The 19,536-nt window shown below is 38.0% G+C and overlaps 1 protein-coding gene across 1 annotated transcript in view; it reads left to right on the top strand.

Moving 5' to 3' along the window:
* The first annotated feature begins 17,886 nt into the window (after positions 1-17,886).
* Positions 17,887-19,536, top strand: part of si:ch211-246m6.5 (von Willebrand factor D and EGF domain-containing protein) — a 99,888-nt gene continuing 98,238 nt past the window's right edge. The window contains exon 1 of the mRNA XM_049471255.1: positions 17,887-18,034. Within this exon, the coding sequence (XP_049327212.1) occupies positions 17,929-18,034 (106 nt within the window). The 5' untranslated portion in view covers positions 17,887-17,928. The remainder of the gene's footprint in view (positions 18,035-19,536) is intronic.

The following is a 19,536-nucleotide window of genomic DNA, read 5'->3' as shown; positions in this document are numbered from 1 at the left end:
AAGGACTCTGACTGTGGTTTGCTGGAGTCCCAAAACTTTAAAAATGGCTTTATAACCTTTTCCATACTGATAGATCTTGGTTACTTAATTTCTTTTTTGTTTTTAAATTTATTTGGATATCGGCATGATGTCTATCTTTTGAGTCTCGTTTGGTCTACTTTGCTTTGTAAGGCAGGTCCCATTTAATTGAATTCTTGATTAAGAACAGGTGTGGCAGTAATCAGGCCTGGGTGGATAAAGAAATTGATGTGATTGGTGTGATAAATCACAGTTAAGTTATGTTTTAACAAGGGGTCAAACACTTTTTCACAGAAGGCCACATGGTTTGGACTTTTTTTCTCCTTTAATAATAAAAACCTTCATTTAAAAAATACGTTTTGTGTTTACTTGTGTTGTCTTTGACTAATATTAAAATTTATTTGATGATCAAATATTTAAATTTATTTAAGAGTGACAAACATGCAAAAAAAAAAGAAATTTGATGAACACCATCCCACTTGTCTGTTTTCCTTGCAGGTCCAACTTATCAAGTAGCAGTAGAGCATCCAGCCTGTTTGGCCAGGAAGTCCTCTTTGACTGCTGGTGCCCTGGTCCTGTTCTGGTCCTGGTTCTGGTTTCATGTCCTGCTGTCTGCTCTACCTCACACCCTGTATACCCATCACTCCATATTCAAATGTCTGGTTTCATTAACCGCCACACGTTTTTGCACCAAACATACTCTGAATTACTTTAGTTTTACATCTAAACTCTTTAATTATGAAGAAGATTATTTAAGACGTTTCTTAAGCTTAACTTTAAACTAATAGCAAGTTTAATTATATTATTGTTGGGTTTAACCTTTACTTTTAGCATTACTGATGCCAAATGACTATCATCTGCTATGTGAAAAATACAGAGAATGTATAAAAATATGGTTTTAAATGCTTCATACCTTGAATAAAAAAAAAAAACAAGAACAAATGTGGCTCTACTTATATGACTGAATGGTGAAGGTTAAGCCCCATCTATACAGGGTGACAGTATAGGTGGCACAGTGGCTAGCAAGGTCATCTCTCGGTGCTGGGGTATTGGGTTCAAGTCCCTATCTGGGTGAAGTTTCAATGTTCTCTCCATGTCCAAGAGGGCTTTCTCCAGGGACTCAAGTTTTGATCCACAGTCCAAGAAACATGGTGATCAAACATTACCGACTACTGCCCTCTCTAAAGGTGTTACTGCACCTGTTACAACAAACATTACTCACTACTGCCCTCTCTAAAGGTGTTACTGCACCTGTTACAACAAACATTACTCACTACTGCCCTCTCTAAAGGTGTTACTGCACTTGTTACAACAAACATTACTCACTACTGCCCTCTCTAAAGGTGTTACTGCACTTGTTACAACAAACATTACTCACTACTGCCCTCTCTAAAGGTGTTACTGCACCTGTTAGAACAAACATTACTCACTACCGCCCTCTCTAAAGGTGTTACTGCACCTGTTAGAACAAACATTACTCACTACCGCCCTCTCTAAAGGTGTTACTGCACCTGTTACAACAAACATTACTCACTACCGCCCTCTCTAAAGGTGTTACTGCACCTGTTAGAACAAACATTACTCACTACCGCCCTCTCTAAAGGTGTTACTGCACCTGTTACAAAAATCATTACTCACTACTACCCTCTCTAAAGGTGTTACTGCACCTGTTACAACAAACATTACTCACTACTGCCCTCTCTAAAGTTGTTACTGCACCTGTTAGAACAAACATTACTCACTACTGCCCTCTCTAAAGGTGTTACTCCACCTGTTAAAACAAACATTACTCACTACTGCCCTCTCTAAAGGTGTTACTACACCTGTTACAACAAACATTACTCACCACTGCCCTCTCTAAAGGTGTTACTGCACTTGTTACAACAAACATTACTCACCACTGCCCTCTCTAAAGGTGTTACTACACCTGTTAAAACAAACATTACTCACCACTGCCCTCTCTAAAGGTGTTACTCCACCTGTTAAAACAAACATTACTCACCACTGCCCTCTCTAAAGGTGTTACTACACCTGTTACAACAAACATAACTCACTACTGCCCTCTTTAAAAGTGTTACTGCACCTGTTATTTAGAACAAACGTTACTCACTACTGCCCTCTCTAAAGGTGTTACTGCACCTGTTAGTAGAAATGTAATATAATCAAACATACCATAGGCACAAACGTATTCATGGAATTGGTTTGGTACCCATTTTGTAGGATATAAGCAAAAGTCCTCCAGCATGTCTTCTGTTTTGGTGTGTTTTCTTCTATAGCAACTTTACAACTTATCAAAGTATCTTAGGAGATTGAAATACTGTTATGCAGTACTTCTTAATCTAGAGTATTCATTTACATTTTAAAGCAGAATGAACAAATACAGTCTTATAAAGTATGCTTTTTAGTCGGCATCATGTGATTGGCTTTTCATCATGCCTGAATGGAAATGAATGACAGGTGTGAAATTCTTCACCACACCTTCCCTCCAGGAAGTGCTTATAGCTCAGGATCAACATGTTAAAACAGCTTTACCCACCTCTTCTCCTCAGTGCAGTGAACTAATTCACCGTGGTAAACTCTGCAGAACAGAAATGTATTTTGGCAACACAATGTTGTTTTCTGTGAAAACACAAATTATATAAACACAACCTAGGCAGTCTTCAGACTGCCAGACAAAATCCAATTTGGGGCACGTCTAGATATTACCCAGATTTTTTTTGTGAGGAAGCATAATAAATTGTGCTGATCAGCTGAGCAATGTTACAATCATTTCAAATTGAGACAGATGCATCTCTTTCTGGATGCTTTGGATCATCATATCAAATTCTTTCTGTCTCTGGCATCACTTCCTAACACTAGTCTCATCAAATCTCATTAAGGGCATCCGAGTAGAGCACCAAGGGTTAGTTACTGATGCTGACCTTAACACCAAAGCAAGTCATACAGTTAGATACGTTTGTGAGCTCCACACATCTGATTTGAGAAACAAACCTGATCTGCCAGCAGTCTAAACACAGCCATGAACATATGGGACTTTAATGACAATGCTCCAAAAATCTCTTACATGGTTCCAATGTCTTCCAGGTAGTAAATAGTGCAAGACCAATACAAATCCTTTACAATGCAGTTCATTCAAGTGGTCAAACCAAGACTAGACTAAGACAAGGAGTGGGCAAAACCAAGACTAAACCATGACCAAACATGGGTAAGCCCAAGACTAGAGCAAAACTAGGACTGGGCAAGACCAAGTCAGAGACAAGAAATGGAAAAGACCAAGACTAGACCAAAACCAAAAATTGGTAAGACCAAAACAAAACCAAGACCAAAAAATGGCCAGATGATAACTACACCAAGATGATGAAGAGACAAGACTAAAAACAGACCAAGACAAGGAGTTGGCAAGATCAAAACTAGACCAAGACAAAAAGAGGGCCAGATCAAGTCTATACTATGACCAATAGGATGTGTAATCAGTTATTAAGGAAACATGCAAAGTTCAAGTACTCTCATCTGTTGTCAGCAGAGCTAATGTCAGTATTTTATTACTGTAACTGTGCAGTATGTAAAGAAGACTTTTAGGAAGAGCTAAGAAAGACTTGAGCTGCTACTTTTCTCCTGAACAGGTTAGCTAACACTACATTAACATGTAAATTTATCTCAACCACTAGGTTAGCTTACTAGGGACTGAAAATGTTGTTTAATTTAAAATGTAAATGTTCGCATTTATATCAGTGGTCTTAATGAAGCTGGGATAACAAGGCAGAGGGCAATGAAGCTAATGCTAGCTAATGCTAGTTAACTATGCTGACTATGCTGGTTAATGCAGTCAGTCACAGCGGAGGAGCAGAGGTGTCGTATTTGATTACTACCCTGACAGCGACAATATGTTAGGTAGATTTCTTAGGTCCAAAAAATGAGTACTTATAGCCATTCCTAGCAACTAGCTAATGCTAGTTATTTAGCTGTCTATTTCCAGTCCTGACTCGCTACATCAGGCTACACTTTAATATGTTATCAGCTAAACTAGGCTGTACATTACTGGAATTAGCTTGGGCTAACACAGCTAATGCAGTGCATTAAGCTAACTAGCTAACTGCAGATAAAGTTATATAAAATCCACATGAGCTGGTATATAACATTGCTTGCCATGATAGAAGTTATTGAACTTGTCTTGCACTCGTTTGTGTAGGTTCAGTGTCCTCAACTTGGCAACCCGAGTGAGCTTGGCATCTGTGGACGGGTGGGCGGGGGAGATGACCACTCTCTCCAGTGTTTTGAAATTGGGCTGCTGTAGCCATTTCCCAGTAAATATAATACCTTTTTTATGTATTTGTTTATTTATTTCTTTTCAAATTCCAACTTCATTTTTAAATTCCAACATCATTTCCATCTGTTTAAAGTCATACAGCAGCAGAAGCAACAGATTTGAAGCATTTTGATGTTTTTGCTGTGGCTAAGATGGTTTTACTTTATTAAAACAACACTAAATCTTTTTTCTATCACCAAGCCCTCTGATGTGTGAATCCAAGCAGTTCCTGAGGGACGTCTTTTGTCAGAGCATTTGCTTCAGTCCCTGGAGAAACGTTGTTTGTGCGATTTCTTTTTTTAAATAAAAATTACTGTTGTTTCTTTTGATTGATTGCCAGGGATGAACGGATCCATCCGGCTGAATCCAGCTCTCTGGTGTGAAATAAGAGGATGGATGTTTACAACACGCTACAATTACAGAACAGCCTCCACTCACTGACCATTTTATCAGAAACACCTACTGTGTACTTTGTGTTTCATTCCTGTTCATTTTACTAGAAACACCCACTGTACCATTTCCTTTATCCCTGGTTACGTCACTCAGGGTTCATACACCTTTACAAGGTAAAATTCAAGCACTTTTCAAGCACTTTCAATGCCCATTTTTTAAAAGTTTTTTAAGCACTTTTCAGCTGTTGTAAATTAATGATAATGGTGATATCTCAAAACAGCGATTCAGCGATATTTAATATATCGCAAAACTGTTCTCCACACTTCACAGTTACTGTGAAGCTACGGAGAAAAAAAATGCCACCAAGGGCTTTGTTCCAACCCCCTGGGCGGCTCTGCTGCAGATAAAAAAAAACCTGGGTTGGATTTTTACTTTCTGGACCTGGGTTACCCACCCGTAGTATTTTCCTGATGATTTATTTTTTACGTTTTTTCCGGGTGCATTGTACAATCCGGACTCACAGTCATCGTTTGCTTGAGTGTTACAATCGTGTAAAAAAGTAATAAAAAATGTTATTAAAAAAATATATATATTTAACGGTTAAACATACACTAGGGTAGCACGGTTTGACAGGGTAGCAGAACTCGACAGAACACCGGCACTGTTAGCACGGTGTCAGCGTCCTCCGATCTCCGGGGCTGTTTGACCGGATTCTGTGCTTCAAACGAGCCGATCTCCGGGGCTAGTATCGCGACTTTAGTGCCTAGAACGAGCCGCTCGCCAGCGCGGTTAACCCAGCTTTTGGCTTTTAGCATAGCTAAATTGGCTTCTTTCACGGCGCTGAAGCGAAGCCAACAGCAGCTCGTTGGAAGACGGTGACACCACGTTAACAGTGCCGGGCTCGGCTTATCCTTATACTACCATATATTTAATGTGTAACCCGGATTATTAATTTTATTATTTAGATAAATCCAAAGCTTGGCTTTTAGCATGGCTAGCTAACTCTCCTGCTGTCTGTGTTTAAAAAAACGCAAAGGTGCAAACAGAGCCGGTTCCTCGTGAGCCAACTCCTCTTGTCTTATTAGGAAAAAAACGGACAAACGTGGAGGCGTGAGCAAAGCCTTTTTTATTTTACGCTCTGCGTTTTTTTTCTTAAAGCGAACTTATTTTGTCAGATATAATGTAATGATGTAATGTAAATGCAGTTACAATTTTAAAGCACTTTCAAGCACTTTCTCCAAAATTCCAGCATTTTCCAGGTCTGGAAAACAGAATGTTAAAATTCAAGCATTTTCCAGGATTTCAAGCACCCGTACGAACCCTGGTCACTGGCTATTGGAAACACCTACTGCACCTACTGCACTTTCTCAATGAAAGTGTCCTGAGCGTGGAACCTGCAGTGTGTTTGTAGATCAGCTGGATGCAGTTTGAGGTCTGAAAGCTCTAATCTGTGGTTCTGGCCTCTTTCTGGTCGTTCATTCCCAGGTTCTTGAGCTGCAGTTTAGCCGGATAACTTCAAAGCAGACTCCTGGCCTGAACAGTGCTGTCATCCCTGTGCAGGTGTGAAGGTGTGGGGGTCACAGGTTGTGTGGCTTCAAGCAGCTTTTAATTAGTGAGGGAGGAGATTTCCCTGCTCCAGCACTGCTGATCAGCTCAGCAATGCACTTCTATACTCTCAGTAATAAATGTATTTAATGGTACAAATGCTGTCATTAAAGCTCTAAAAAGGCTAATGCTTACCTAAGTACTCTAAGGGCCCTATCTAGTCATGTCAGTAATGCGTTACTCTTATCTGACCGGGGTTTTTTTCAGTAACGAGTAATCTAATGTATTATTTTTTCCAGTCCAGTCATCAGATTAAAATTACTTTTCCAAGTCATTGTGTGTTACTATTTTTGTCATTTTCCTTGTTAAAAAGATATTGTAGCATCCAGATGGACGTGATAAAAGGATGAACGAGAAAGTGGTTCACAGTTGTTGTTAAAGTAAAGGGTTATTGGTGAGAAATGTAATGAATTCTGGGAATTGTAGTGTGTAGTCCCCTAGGTGCTGCAACAGCACAATACAGGCTACAATAAATGCCCTGTAATTCCCTTTAACCCAAATTCTGCTTAACTTTCCACTGGAAAAGAACCAAAGTTTGGGAATTACCCCAGAACAAGAGGAAGGGAAGGGTTTAGCTCGTTCTGGCCCTTGAAGCTATTGTGGAAAGTATCTCCCCTGAGCATCGGGATCATGGTTGATAAAGAAACAAAGTTGACGCTTTATTAATATAATGTACAATCATAGACTGTATATAGCTGGACAGAGCATCGTCTCTCAAAAGTGAAGCCACCACAGGTCGGGCGCCCCCTGCTGTTCGGCTGCAGAAAGCTGTGTAACCCCACCCACCCCCATAGGTTTCAATGGCAAAACAGACAACTTTTAATCACGTTTTTTTCTAATATGCTGTAATTCTACCTCCATTATTTAAATGCAGCAGCTAGTGTAACCTCTGCTTATATTGTCAAATTTTTATATTCTCACAGAGTTCATTTTTAAAACGTTATTCAGCTCTATTCAAAACAGGTGTGATTATTGTAAAAGGGCTGGTTATGGGCGGGACCAATAACAGACCGTCAGCTCCGCTCTGCAGTCTGTGACCGCGAGGCAGCCCTCAGGGGCGGGCTTATTTAAATGAGTAAGAGCTCTCCACAGTCTTTCTCCCTCCTCTGGACTCTACTGCGCAGACTCTGGTCTCAGAATCGCCAAAATGGCGGAAGATTTTGACTTCATTTTCATTGAATGAATGGGAACGGCGACACGGCGTCCATCTTTATATACAGTCTATGTGTACAATAGTTGCAGTTGGCCGCAACCACCCCAAAATAACAACAGGCGAGCGAGCTAACAAGCTAACAGGCTAAAACTAGCACTTGTGCTGAACACACACACAAACACACATAGCAAGCACCCCACTATCAATTAAATATCATCAATATCAAGGTTGGTTGTTCAGTCTGTGCTGGCGACAAAGTGCTATCAAGCTTGTAGTTATTTGTCAAATTTGAAGAAACCTTTGGAGTCTCAGTGGCACACTTACAGAACAAGACCCAAAGGTGGAGCAAAGCTTCCAGTAAAGTGAGTTTTGGCAAATTTCTACCATGTAAAGGAAAACACTGGTGCACTTTTGTCAGTCAGACGTTCATTGCTATCTTGGCATTGCTGGTAAACTGTGCATGCCCAAAACAAACAAACAGAGCAACAATGGAACTATTTTAACCCGTGGAGTTTTTATAACCAAACAGATCTTATTTTCTCGTCCTCTTTAACTCAAAATCTTGTAATAAATAGTGATAATGGAACTGTGGTATAATTGCATTAATACCATAAAGGTTTGTGCTATAATCTGTAATAAAAGGCACTTAATTTATCTGTATTTAAACTAATTTTAACTAATCATAGAGTTGAGTTCGAAACTGTTCTGGAATTCTTCTTCACTTCAGCGAGTTGAAGGTGGTCTTTTTTCCCTCTTTGATGACCCGGTGGTCTCTGACTGACCACCAGTAGGAATTCCTGCCCTGTCGGCCCACAGCTGGCGTTTTCACACACTGGACAGATCGGTGGACATCTGGAAGGAGGCGTCCCTCGGATCTCTGTGATGGTGTGTGAGAGAGAGAGAGATCAAAGACTGTGGTGTGTGTGTGTGTGTTTTTTCTCCTGGGCAGTCACTCCAGGCCAAGGCACGCACACACACACACACACAGACCAAAGCCCTGATGACTCAGCAGGTTTCCTCTAAAGAATAACTAAAAAAAACTCCTTAAAAGTTATTTGCAAAGTTTTCAGAGAATTTTCCAACAACAACAAAAAAATGCTTCATCAGAGTCTATCATCTATTCATCCTTCCATTGATTCAGTAGCACACCAATATGGAGATTTTTTAGACAATGACTGAATCTTGCCACAAGGGGGCATAAAAGTATTTCCCAAGCTTCCCTATAAAAAGGCTCTCATAGGCTCTAATACATTTGGGTAGTGCACCTCCTGGTGAAAGATCACTGACTACACTGGCTTCTATTTTGGCCATGTATCAGACAGGCATAATCACATGTGTTTGCAGTGATGTTTTGAATGAGAATCCTAAATTGCTATGGACTAAAACTATACCCTTTTTAGCTACAAAGCTAAGTGTTTGTTCAAGATCTGTTGATGGTCAGGTTTGATAATATCATCCTTAGGGTGAGTGCTTCCATCCTGCCTTGCTTGGGTATGGATAAACTGCTACAGTTACAGGGGATAGTTTGGATATGACAATCAGTCACTCCTAGTAGTGATACAAGGGACACTAACAGCTCAGATATACAGCTCTGGAAAAAAAGAGCCCACTTTAAAATGATAAGTTTCTTTGATTTTACCAAATTGAAAACTTTTGGAATATAATCAAGAGGAAGATGCATGATCACAAGCCATCAAACCAAACTTAACTGCTTGAATTTTTGCACCAGGAGTAAAGGCATAAAGTTATCCAAAAGCAGTGTGTAAGACTGGTGGAGGAGAACATGCCAAGACGCATGATTAAAACTGTGATTAAAAACCAGGGTTATTCCACCAAATATTGATTTCTGAACTCTTAAAACTTGAATATGAATATGAACTTGTTTTCTTTGCATTATTTGAGGTCTGAAAGCTCTGCATCTTTTTGTTATTTCAGCCATTTCTCAATTTCTGCGAATAAATGCTGTAAATTACAATATTTTATCTGGAATTTGGGAGGAATGTTATCCGTAGTTCATAGAATAAAACAACAATGTTTATTTTACTCAAACTTATACCTATAAAAAGCAAAATCAGAGAAACTGATTCAGAAACTGAATCTACAGGCCCAGCTGAAACATATGTGGGCAAATTAATCACAGGATGCCTTATGGAATCTGTATGCCTCCATGTTTATCATTTACAGTTGTGTTTTACACTCACACACAGAAGATTTTATTGCAAGCTGATGGCTTGTCAACAGAACGTCAAAACAGTGTTTATAAGTAGGCTTGTGTGTTTCACCAGTGCATTGTGACAGCTTCTCAACAGAGTACAGTGACAAGAGAGAGAGAGAGAGAGAGAGAGAGAGAGAGAGAGAGAGAGAGTGTGTGTGTACCAGTCAAAAGTTTGGACACACCTTAAATTCTAATTTTTCATTATTTTAAAATGTTCTATAAGGTAGATTAATACTAAAGTCATTCAAACTGTGAAGAAAAACATATAAAATGATTAAGTAAACAAACCAGAATATGTTTTTACATTTAAAATAGTTCATAGTATCACCTCTTGCTTATACAGAGACAGTTTTGCACATCTTGGCTGAATTTTTTCAGTAAGCTTTATGAGGTAGAGTCACCTGGAATTCAGGCTTTCAGTTAACAGCTGTGCTGAACTTGTCAAGAGTTTATTACTTGAATGTCTTGCCTCTTAATGTGTTTGAGAGCATCAGTTGTAAAGTTGTGAAGAGGTAGAGTTACAGGTATACAGTGAATAGCCCTATTTGAGTAATGTTCTAATTCAGATTATGGCAAGAACTACTCAACTAAGTAAAGAAAAAAAACATTAAGAAATGAAGGTCAGTCAATCTGAAACATTTCAAGAATCCTCAGGTGCAGTCGCAAAAACAATCAAAATTTAATGATGAAAGTGGCACTCATCAGGGCCGCCCAGGAAAGGAAGACCAAGAGTAACCTCTGTTGCACCAGCCTCAGATACCACAGGTTAACATCACCCCATACAGAGTATTTTGGTTTTGTTTAACACTTTTAATCAAAATAAAAAAATGTACTAAAACGATCAGTTCATTCAGAACAGCAGTACAATTCCGACTGCTTTAATACTAAGATATTTATTTATTTATATATTTATTTATTTCAGCCTGACAGCTATGTCTCCATGCTGAAATGTTACGATGAAAAGTCTTGACCTTTAGTCTGAAAAGGTTTTGACCTTTCTCAGATGGAGAGGATGAAGGGCCTTCAAACGATTTCCAGTCATTATTTAGAGTCGTACTCTTACCCACCTCTAGGGGGCGATAAGACAAACAATTCTACCAATTATTTATAAAATGATTGACATAAATGAAGGGTTCAGAGTGGAACATCATTCACACAACTTATTCAGAATGGGTTTTGTAGGAAATGCTAACATATAATTAAATATAGAGGAGGGATATATTATTCAGGGTGTTGTGCCCTATTTTATTGTATTTGCCACTTTTTATGATAGACATTCCACATAAAACTCAAAGACTTGTGTATATTCACTGATGGGTTTGGATAGAAAATAAATCCAGTAAAGACATAGTGTCTTTTCACATGCTGCATCAGTTAGGGTTAAATAACTTGTTGCCAGCTGTAACATATTCACCCATGTACTAATTATCCAATGGGAGGCTCTTACCTATTTGCTTAATTAAAGGTGCACTAAACCCCCTGATTTTAGCTGACTTCACCTGCAGCTCAAATTTAAAAAAGGCTAAAAAATGTAAGGAGTAGTTTGGGAAGGGCACTGGGTGATGTATGGGTTTAGAGGCAGGGCAGAGGGGTAGCTGATTGGCTGCAGCAGCAACAGTGTGCCTCTGATAGCGGTGGGACGCAGATGGTTGGACGTCAGCAGAGGGGCAGTATTATTAACTGACTGATATGCATATTGTGATGTGCAAAAGTACACACCAAAGTACACAGACTCAACATCCATGCCTATAGCACGGAATACATTTATAGATTTTTAAAGATTAGGAAATGTTTATAAAATTTAATATTTAAAGGTACGTTTCATTAATTCAAAGGAACACATTTCAGTTACTAATGGACAAAAAAATATGATTTTGGGTTTAGTGGCTCTTTAAATCCAACTGGTCACCTTGACCTTTGGCCAGGCAGTGTAAATATACAGCTCTGGAAAAAATGAAGAGATATATATTTGAGTAAAATTAACATTATTGTTTCATTCTATAAACTATGGACAACTTTTCTCCCAAATTCCAAATAAAAATAGAAAATGAAAAGTAGCTGGAATAACAAAAAAATACCTCAGAGGCTTCAGACCTCAAATAATGCAACAAAGAAAACAAGTTCATATTCATAGTTTTAAGAGTTCAGAAATCAATATTTGGTGGAATAACCCTGGTTTTTAATCATAGTTTTCATGCACCTTGGCATGTTCTCCTCCACCAGTCTTGCACACTGCTTTTGGATAACTTTATGCCTTTACTCCTGGTACAAAGATTCAAGCAGTTCAGCTTGATTGAAGGCTTGTGATCATCCATCTTCCTCTTGATTATATTCCATTCGATTTGGTAAAATCAAAGAAACTCACCATTTTTAAGTGGTCTCTTATTTTTTTCAGAGCTGTATTTGTAACGAAATCATGGTGATTAGTACCTGGTTCCTAAATCCATCAAATGCTAATGGCCAGGTAAAGTTAAGCTGTTCTCTAAGTGAAATGAAATAGAAGTAGAATGAAACAGAACATCAAAGACTTCCGTGCAGAACGCAGTGAGTGACATCATCTCCATGCAGTCGAGTTTATATCTGGTGGTTTGGAGCCACGCTGAGCTCAGCGCAGTGAGAGCTGCAGCTAATTGGCTAATTGGCCTTGTTCTCTATCGATTATTGAAGCTTTGTGCTGAGGAAGCTGGGACATCACATCTCCTCCGCAGCTCACACGCCGAGCATCAGACGGGCGCTGTCTCGCCTTGAACACCGAGCTTTGAGGTGGGAAAGTGTGAAACATAAGCTGTGGGGATTCAGCTTCACATTTTTCTGGCTTTACATTTCACAAACAGGAGTTCAAAAAGAGCAGATGGAAGGTAAAAGTTGAGAAACTGTGCTATAGTGAACAATCTAACTCAATAAAAGAGTAAAAACTGTACTATAATAAAAAAGTAGGTAATGTAACAGAATATAACTCAATTAGAAAAGTTGCTATAGTGAAGGTATGGGTATTAAATCACAGTGTAACTCAAATAGATTTCCAAAACTGTACTTTAGTAAATGTATGGATGCTGTATCACAATTTAAATAAATTGAAAGAGCAGATAATCTTTACTTTAGTAAATGTATGGATGTTGTATTACAATGTAAATCAATTTAATGAGCAAATAACCTTTACTATAGTAAAGGTTTTCTGCTCTTTTAATTGATTTAAATTGTGATACAGCATCCATACATTTACTAAAGTACAGTTACGGCACTTTAATTGAGTTTGACTGTGATTTAGTACCCATACCTTCACTATAGCAACTTTTCTAATTGAGTTATATTCTGTTACATTACCTACTTTTTGAATATAGTACAGTTTCTGCTCTTATATTGAGTTTCATTTTGATACACTACTTATACTTTTACTATGGTAGAGTTACTGCTTTTATAATTGAGTTACGTTTTGATACAGTACCTATACTTTAACTTTAGTGTAGTGTAAATTCTGCTCATTTTAATTGAGTTATCTTGTAATACAGTGCCCATACTTTAACTATAGTAAAGGTTTTCTGCTCTTTTATTTTATTTAAATTGTGATACAGCATCCATACATTTACTAAAGTACAGTTACGGCACTTTAATTGAGTTAGACTGTGATTTAGTACCCATACCTTCACTATAGCAACTTTTCTAATTGAGTTATATTCTGTTACATTACCTACTTCTTTGATATAGTACATTCTATCATAAAACAAAATGTGAGTACAATAACACAATCTAACTCAATAAAAAAAAAACTGAAAATATACTTTATTGAGAATATGGTTATTGTATTACAATGTGACCCAATAAAAGAGCATATACTGTACTATAAAAAAAGGGTACCATAAGTAATCTAACTCAATTAGAAAAGCTGAAACTGTGCAATAGTGAAGGTATAGGTACTAAATCACAGTCTAACTCAATTAAAAGTGCAGAAACTGTGCTATAGTGGGAGTAGCTCAATTAAAAGAACAGACATTCTATTATAAAACAAAATATGAGTACAATAACACAATCTAACTCATAAAAAAAACTGAAACTATACTTTATTGAGAATATGGTTATTGTATTACAATGTGACCCAATAAAATAGCATATACTGTACTATAATAAAACAATATGTGTACCATAAGTAATCTAACTCAATTAGAAAAGCTGAAACTGTGCCATTGTGAATGTATGGGCATTGAATCTAACTCTGTTAAAAGTGCAGAAACCGCACTTTATTAAAAATATTTATTCTGTATCGCACTCTAACTCAATTAAAAGAGCAGAAACTGTACTATAGTGAAAATATGGATACTGTTTCACAATCTAACTCAATTAAAAAAGCATAAGCTGTGTTATAGTGAAATACTGGTACTGAATTAAAATCTAACTCTGTGTGAAGGTATGGCTAATGCATTGCAATTCAACTTAATTAAAAGAATTAAAACTGTACTATAACAAAAGTATAGGTTATTTTATTTATATGGGTACAGGGAAACGGTACTGTAGTGAAATAATGTGTACTGTAACACAATCTAACCAAAGTTTTATTTCTATTTGACTTCTATTCATTTTAAGAACAGAAAATGAAATATGTTGAAAATTTGATTCCTGTATCACAATCTAATTGTACTATAATGAAATTCGGGGCACTGTATTACAATCAAACTCAAATAAAAGAGCAAAAACTATAGTACAGTGAAATGATGGGTATTTCCAGCAGATTTACAGCACACACAAAACTTCTTCCAATATAATGAAAAGGCAGAGAGAAGGTTAGTGTTGCGCTTCCATCCACAGGAGGGCCTGAAAAGCCAGATCTGCTTGGCTAACACACCTCTGACCTCGCTAGCCAACCCTAAACCCTCTTATCCTTCATTCCAGCGTGGCGTCTGCTCTGAAATTTACTCAGGCATCTTCTTGCTAAAGCTCAGGCTTAGCGGAAAAGCCGCTCCACTAACCCCTCAGTACCAAAACAGTGGGAGAACTTTGGCCAGGCCAAAGGCTTTGACTTACGACCCTCAGTTCCTGAAATGTTGCCAGGTTTTGTGAGCAGAGGCCTGTGGAATATTTTTAGATTTTTGTTTTGATTTAAGCACCAACAGTTCTGCTAGCTTTTTTTGTCCTACTGTCATAATGCTAACAAGCATTAAGCCCTTTAAGGGGAACTTCACCAAATTCTCAAAATCTGACTTAATTTCAAGAGCAGAAACTGTACTATAGTGAAGGTATCTATGATGTAATACTATCTAACTCAATTTGAAGAACAGAAACTGTACTATAGTGAAGATAAGAATAATGTGACACAACCCAACTCAATTAGAGGATTGTACTATGGTGAATGTATGGGTACAGTATCACAATCTAACTCAATAAGAAGAACAGAAACTGTACTATAGTGAAGATAAGCATAATGTGACACAATCCAGCTCAATCAGAAGAACAGAAACTGTACTATAGTGAAATTATATGTTATGAGACACAATTAAATTTAAAAAGCAGAACTGCACTGCAATGTAACTAAAAATTAAAATGTGCAATGTGATACAATCAAAATCATTTGAAAGAACAAAGTGTACTATAATAAAGGTATGGGTACTGTATCACAATCTAACTCACTTAAAAGTATACGTTTAATTACACAATATAACTCAAGAGAAGAAATTATACTACAGCAAGGGTTCTTAACGTTTCTAACTGTGCAACCCCCTTGTAGGCTCTAGAATTTTTTGCGATCCCTCCCATCTCCCTTGCCAAACCCAAACAGATACACCCCATCATTGGTTAGGTAGTTTTTTAGGTAAGTTTGCTTACCTAATGTGATGCTCCGTTAACAGTGAAATGCAGCCATCAGTCAGAGAGCATTCAGTGAATCTCTGTTTCAGGGCTGTGAAAATCATATTCCAAGTACTTTAAATCATATGTTTTCAAGTTTTTGGAAATGCACCTATGAGAGCCTTTCCTGGACGGTAGAGACAGTTATTCCAATAAAAGCAGGAAAAACTCTGTTTAATACCCTTGATTTCGAAAGAAAGGGTGAATGAGCTAATATTCCAAGACATTGAAAAACAATAATGCATGTTTTTGGTCGAAACTGCAATCCAATCAAGTGGAGTTCTACTAAGCCTGAGCAGAATGTGAGGGGATACACTGTCCAGGCCAAAGGCCTCCCCCTGGAGATGCAGCCGGACAGGGGAGCCAGTTAACCCAGCCGGCAAATCCATACAGGGCATTAGGGCAAGATCCACAGTCTATCTCCTCCATATGACCCCTCCGAATGTCCAGGTGGTTCTGGATCAGTATAGGCCGAGACCTAGGAGCTCCTGTAAGCTCTGCTTGGCAAAGTAGCCTCACAGAGAGCGAGCGAGAAAAGCGAGAGAACTTAACTCTCCACACAAGCCTGGAGTCATGAAACTTTAGCAGATTTTAGTGTTTAATTTAAGTTAAAGGTCTCATAATTTTTTATTCATTTTAAAATGTTTGGTATGAATGAATGCCATGTGAGACGTTTTTTTTTGTAAAAAAAAAAAGAAAAAAAGTGCTCCGGTGTTTCTATATACTTGCTTTAGATAACTGAACTAGTGGTCTCTGAAGAACGCTCTTGCTCATAAATATTTATACATGCAAATATATCACCTATGATTGGCTAACAGCACTGCAACAGAGAACACTTACCTGCCCCCCCTTACAGTCAAATTTACAGCTCTAAATCTCAAAGGACTAAATGTTTTCAGAGATACAGCCTACGTTGTACAGATATAGTACTGAGTGCTAAATAAAGTTACCAATTAAACTTCACTTAACGTCAGACTCTCAGCATCGCTCAGCGTTATCCCCAAGCTCGCGCAGATTTCACCCCTGCAGCATGTACAACTCAAAAAGACCTATAGAATTTCACAAAGAAAAATGGATTTTAGCAGAAGGAGACCTTTAATAACTTTTAATCTTTATTCTTTCATTCCTTAATTAAAACGTAACACAAGAACCCAGCTGTGCCCAACCACATTATCACATTCATTATCGCAAAATATTGTAACTTGCTCTTATAGCCTTCAACACTGAAGCCACACAGTCAACCACTGCATGAGAAACATGATATGTGATATGTCACACAAGTCTGTGTGAGTGTGGCCTCTGACTCTTCCTGCTGCTCATTTCCCAACACTGATACCACTCTCCCAGGTTGACAGGTTTAAAAAACACAACAGCAGGGCTGCAGCCATGGAAGCTAGCTAGTCTAAAAAGCTGTGATGTTTGTTTAAAAAGCTCAGTGACCAAAGACAGAATAAAACGAGAGGTGATATTGTCAGAGAGTTTGATAGATGGAAGAACTACAAGACAGATGGCAAACGCAGTCGTGCTACACTTGATAGTATGAACTGCAATCAGGTCAGTGGTATAAGATATTGAATTGGTCTTAATTGACTATGTCTAATTATATTGTATCATTTGATTTGGTTCTCTTTATTTAAATTTTAAGGTCAGTTTATGCAGAAATATAGAACATTCTGAAGGTTCATAAATGTTCAAGCACCACTGTAAAATAATTGGTTAAATTAGAAAAAAAAAAACTTAAAACAAATTCCAAACTGACTTCTAAGGTTAACACAGTTTTTAAATTAAGTTGAAGCAGTGTAATAATCTTCACTCAATAAATTGTTTGTTCCACCTTTTTTATGTATAATAAAATGTTTTACTTGTTTACTTATTTACTTTGTTTTCTTTGTTCATTTATAAACTTCTTTATTTAATTTTTTTGTTTGTTTTTTTAATTTGTAATAAATTTTGGCTTAATTTAGTTTTTTTACATTTTGGTAAAAACCCTTTATGGTGTTTTTGGTAAAAAAAAAAAAATCTTTTTTATTTGTTATTTTTTATTTGTTAACTTTTATTGGTATTTTTCCATTTTTTCGTAAACTTTTTTGACGTTTTAGCTTTTTTCATTTGTAAAACTTTTGTTTATTATTTGTAAAAACTTTTTTTTTGTAAAAACATTTTTTCATTTGCATTTGTTTGTTTTGTAAAAACTTTTTTTGGAACTTTTTTTTACTGTATCAGTAGTGGTGAGTTGGGTGTGTAAGGGGGGTGTGTACTGTGGGAAGGTGGTGGTGTGTGTATGGGGGGGGGGGGGGTGTAATAGGGGGTGTGAAGACTCCTCGCTCTGTCTGAAGTCTCGTGCTCTGCTGTTCTGCGCTGCGGGGCTGTCCGGACTCGGCTCGTGCTTTTAGATGGGAGCAGATGACTGCGCTGGGAGCGCGAGGCTGCAGCATGTTTCTGAGGGGATTCCTGCGCGCGCTTTCGCTCTGCGTCTGCGTGCTGCGCGCGGAGCTGCTGGCGAGTCCAGGTGAGTTTCTGCACTTTTTACCAGAACCCGCAGTGAAAGTCTGAGGGGGTCTAAGAGGGTCTCTGGAGGTTTAATCAGGAGTTCAGAGAGTAAGAGGTTTTACTGGTGGCTGTGGGAGGTAAACTGGTGCTGTGTGTAAACTTGTGCTGGTCTGACTGGTTGTGGGAAACTTTTCTGTTTTAAACTGTTTCTGCTTCCAGATAAACGTGTTTTTAATCAGAGTTGTGAGTTTATCCACTCGTTTTCCGGCAAACCACGCCCCCCTGCGCAACAATTGGCTGGTAGTAGCCCTGTCCTGTCTGACTGACAGATAGTGTCCAGCCTCCTGCTTCAGGATTGCCTACTAGAGCCTACTACTTGAATTCTGATTGGCTAGATTGGCTAGAAGTGTCCTGCCTAATAGTGTCCTACTCTTTGTGTTCTCATTGGCTACAAATGTCCTGCCTTCTCTGTTCTGATTGGCTAGAATTGTCCTGCCTTCTGTGTTTTAATTTTTTTTTTTTTGCAAATGTCCCATGCTCTCTGTTATCATTGGTTATTTGTGTTCTATTAGGTAGTTGATAAGGCATTGCTATGGTATCCATGGAGGTTGCTATGGCGTTGCTAGGTGGTTGTTAAGGTGTTGCTATGGTGTCTAGGGTGGGACCTATGATGTTGCTAAGTTACAATAGGCTATTATTGTTTTGCATTCTTTCTTATGATTGGATAGATTTTGTCCCAATTTCTTTGTTATGATTGGCTACAAATATCTTATATCCTGTGTTCCCATTGGTTATTAGCGCCTATTATCTGTGTTCTAATTGGTTAAAAATGTCCTGCCTTCGTTGTTATGATTGGATACAAGGATTCCATGCTGATTGGTTAACAAATGTCCCATTCTCTCTGTTTTCATTAGTTGTTAGTGCCCTACTCTTATGTTCTGATTGGATACAAATCTCCTGCCTTCTTTGTTACAGTAGGCTAGAATGGTCCTGCATTCTCTGTTATGATTGGATAGTTGTGTCCTACCATATTTGTTATGATTGGTTACAAATGTCCCATCTTGTCTGTTATCATTTGTTGTTAGTGTCTGTTATCACTGGCTATTAATGTTCTATTATCTGTGTTCTGATTGGTTAAAAATGCCCTGCCCACTATGTTATTATAGGCTACAAATATCCTGCCCTGTTTTTTTTTTTTTTTTTATCATTTTCTAGTAGTGTTTTGCCTTCTCTGCTATGATTGGATACAGTTTGTCCCACAGTCTTTGTTGTGTTTGGATGCAGTGTGTCCCATCTTGTATTTGGTCACTGCCTTTTAGTTCTCCACTATGCAAGTTCTAATTGGTTGCAAATTGGTTGCCTTCTATGTTATAAGTGGTTACAATTGTCCTGCCATCTGTGTTATTATTGGTTACAGATATTCCATCTTGTGGTCATTGGCTATTAGTGCCCTACTATTCGTGTTCTACGATTGGTTGTAATTGTCCTACCTGTTGTATTTGTTTGATTGTTTGCAAATGT

Source organism: Astyanax mexicanus, chromosome 23 (genome assembly GCF_023375975.1).
Source record: "Astyanax mexicanus isolate ESR-SI-001 chromosome 23, AstMex3_surface, whole genome shotgun sequence".
Lineage (NCBI taxonomy): Eukaryota > Metazoa > Chordata > Actinopteri > Characiformes > Acestrorhamphidae > Astyanax > Astyanax mexicanus.
The sequence above is the reverse complement of the archived record's forward strand: the minus strand, read 5'-3'. Positions and strand labels throughout refer to the sequence as shown.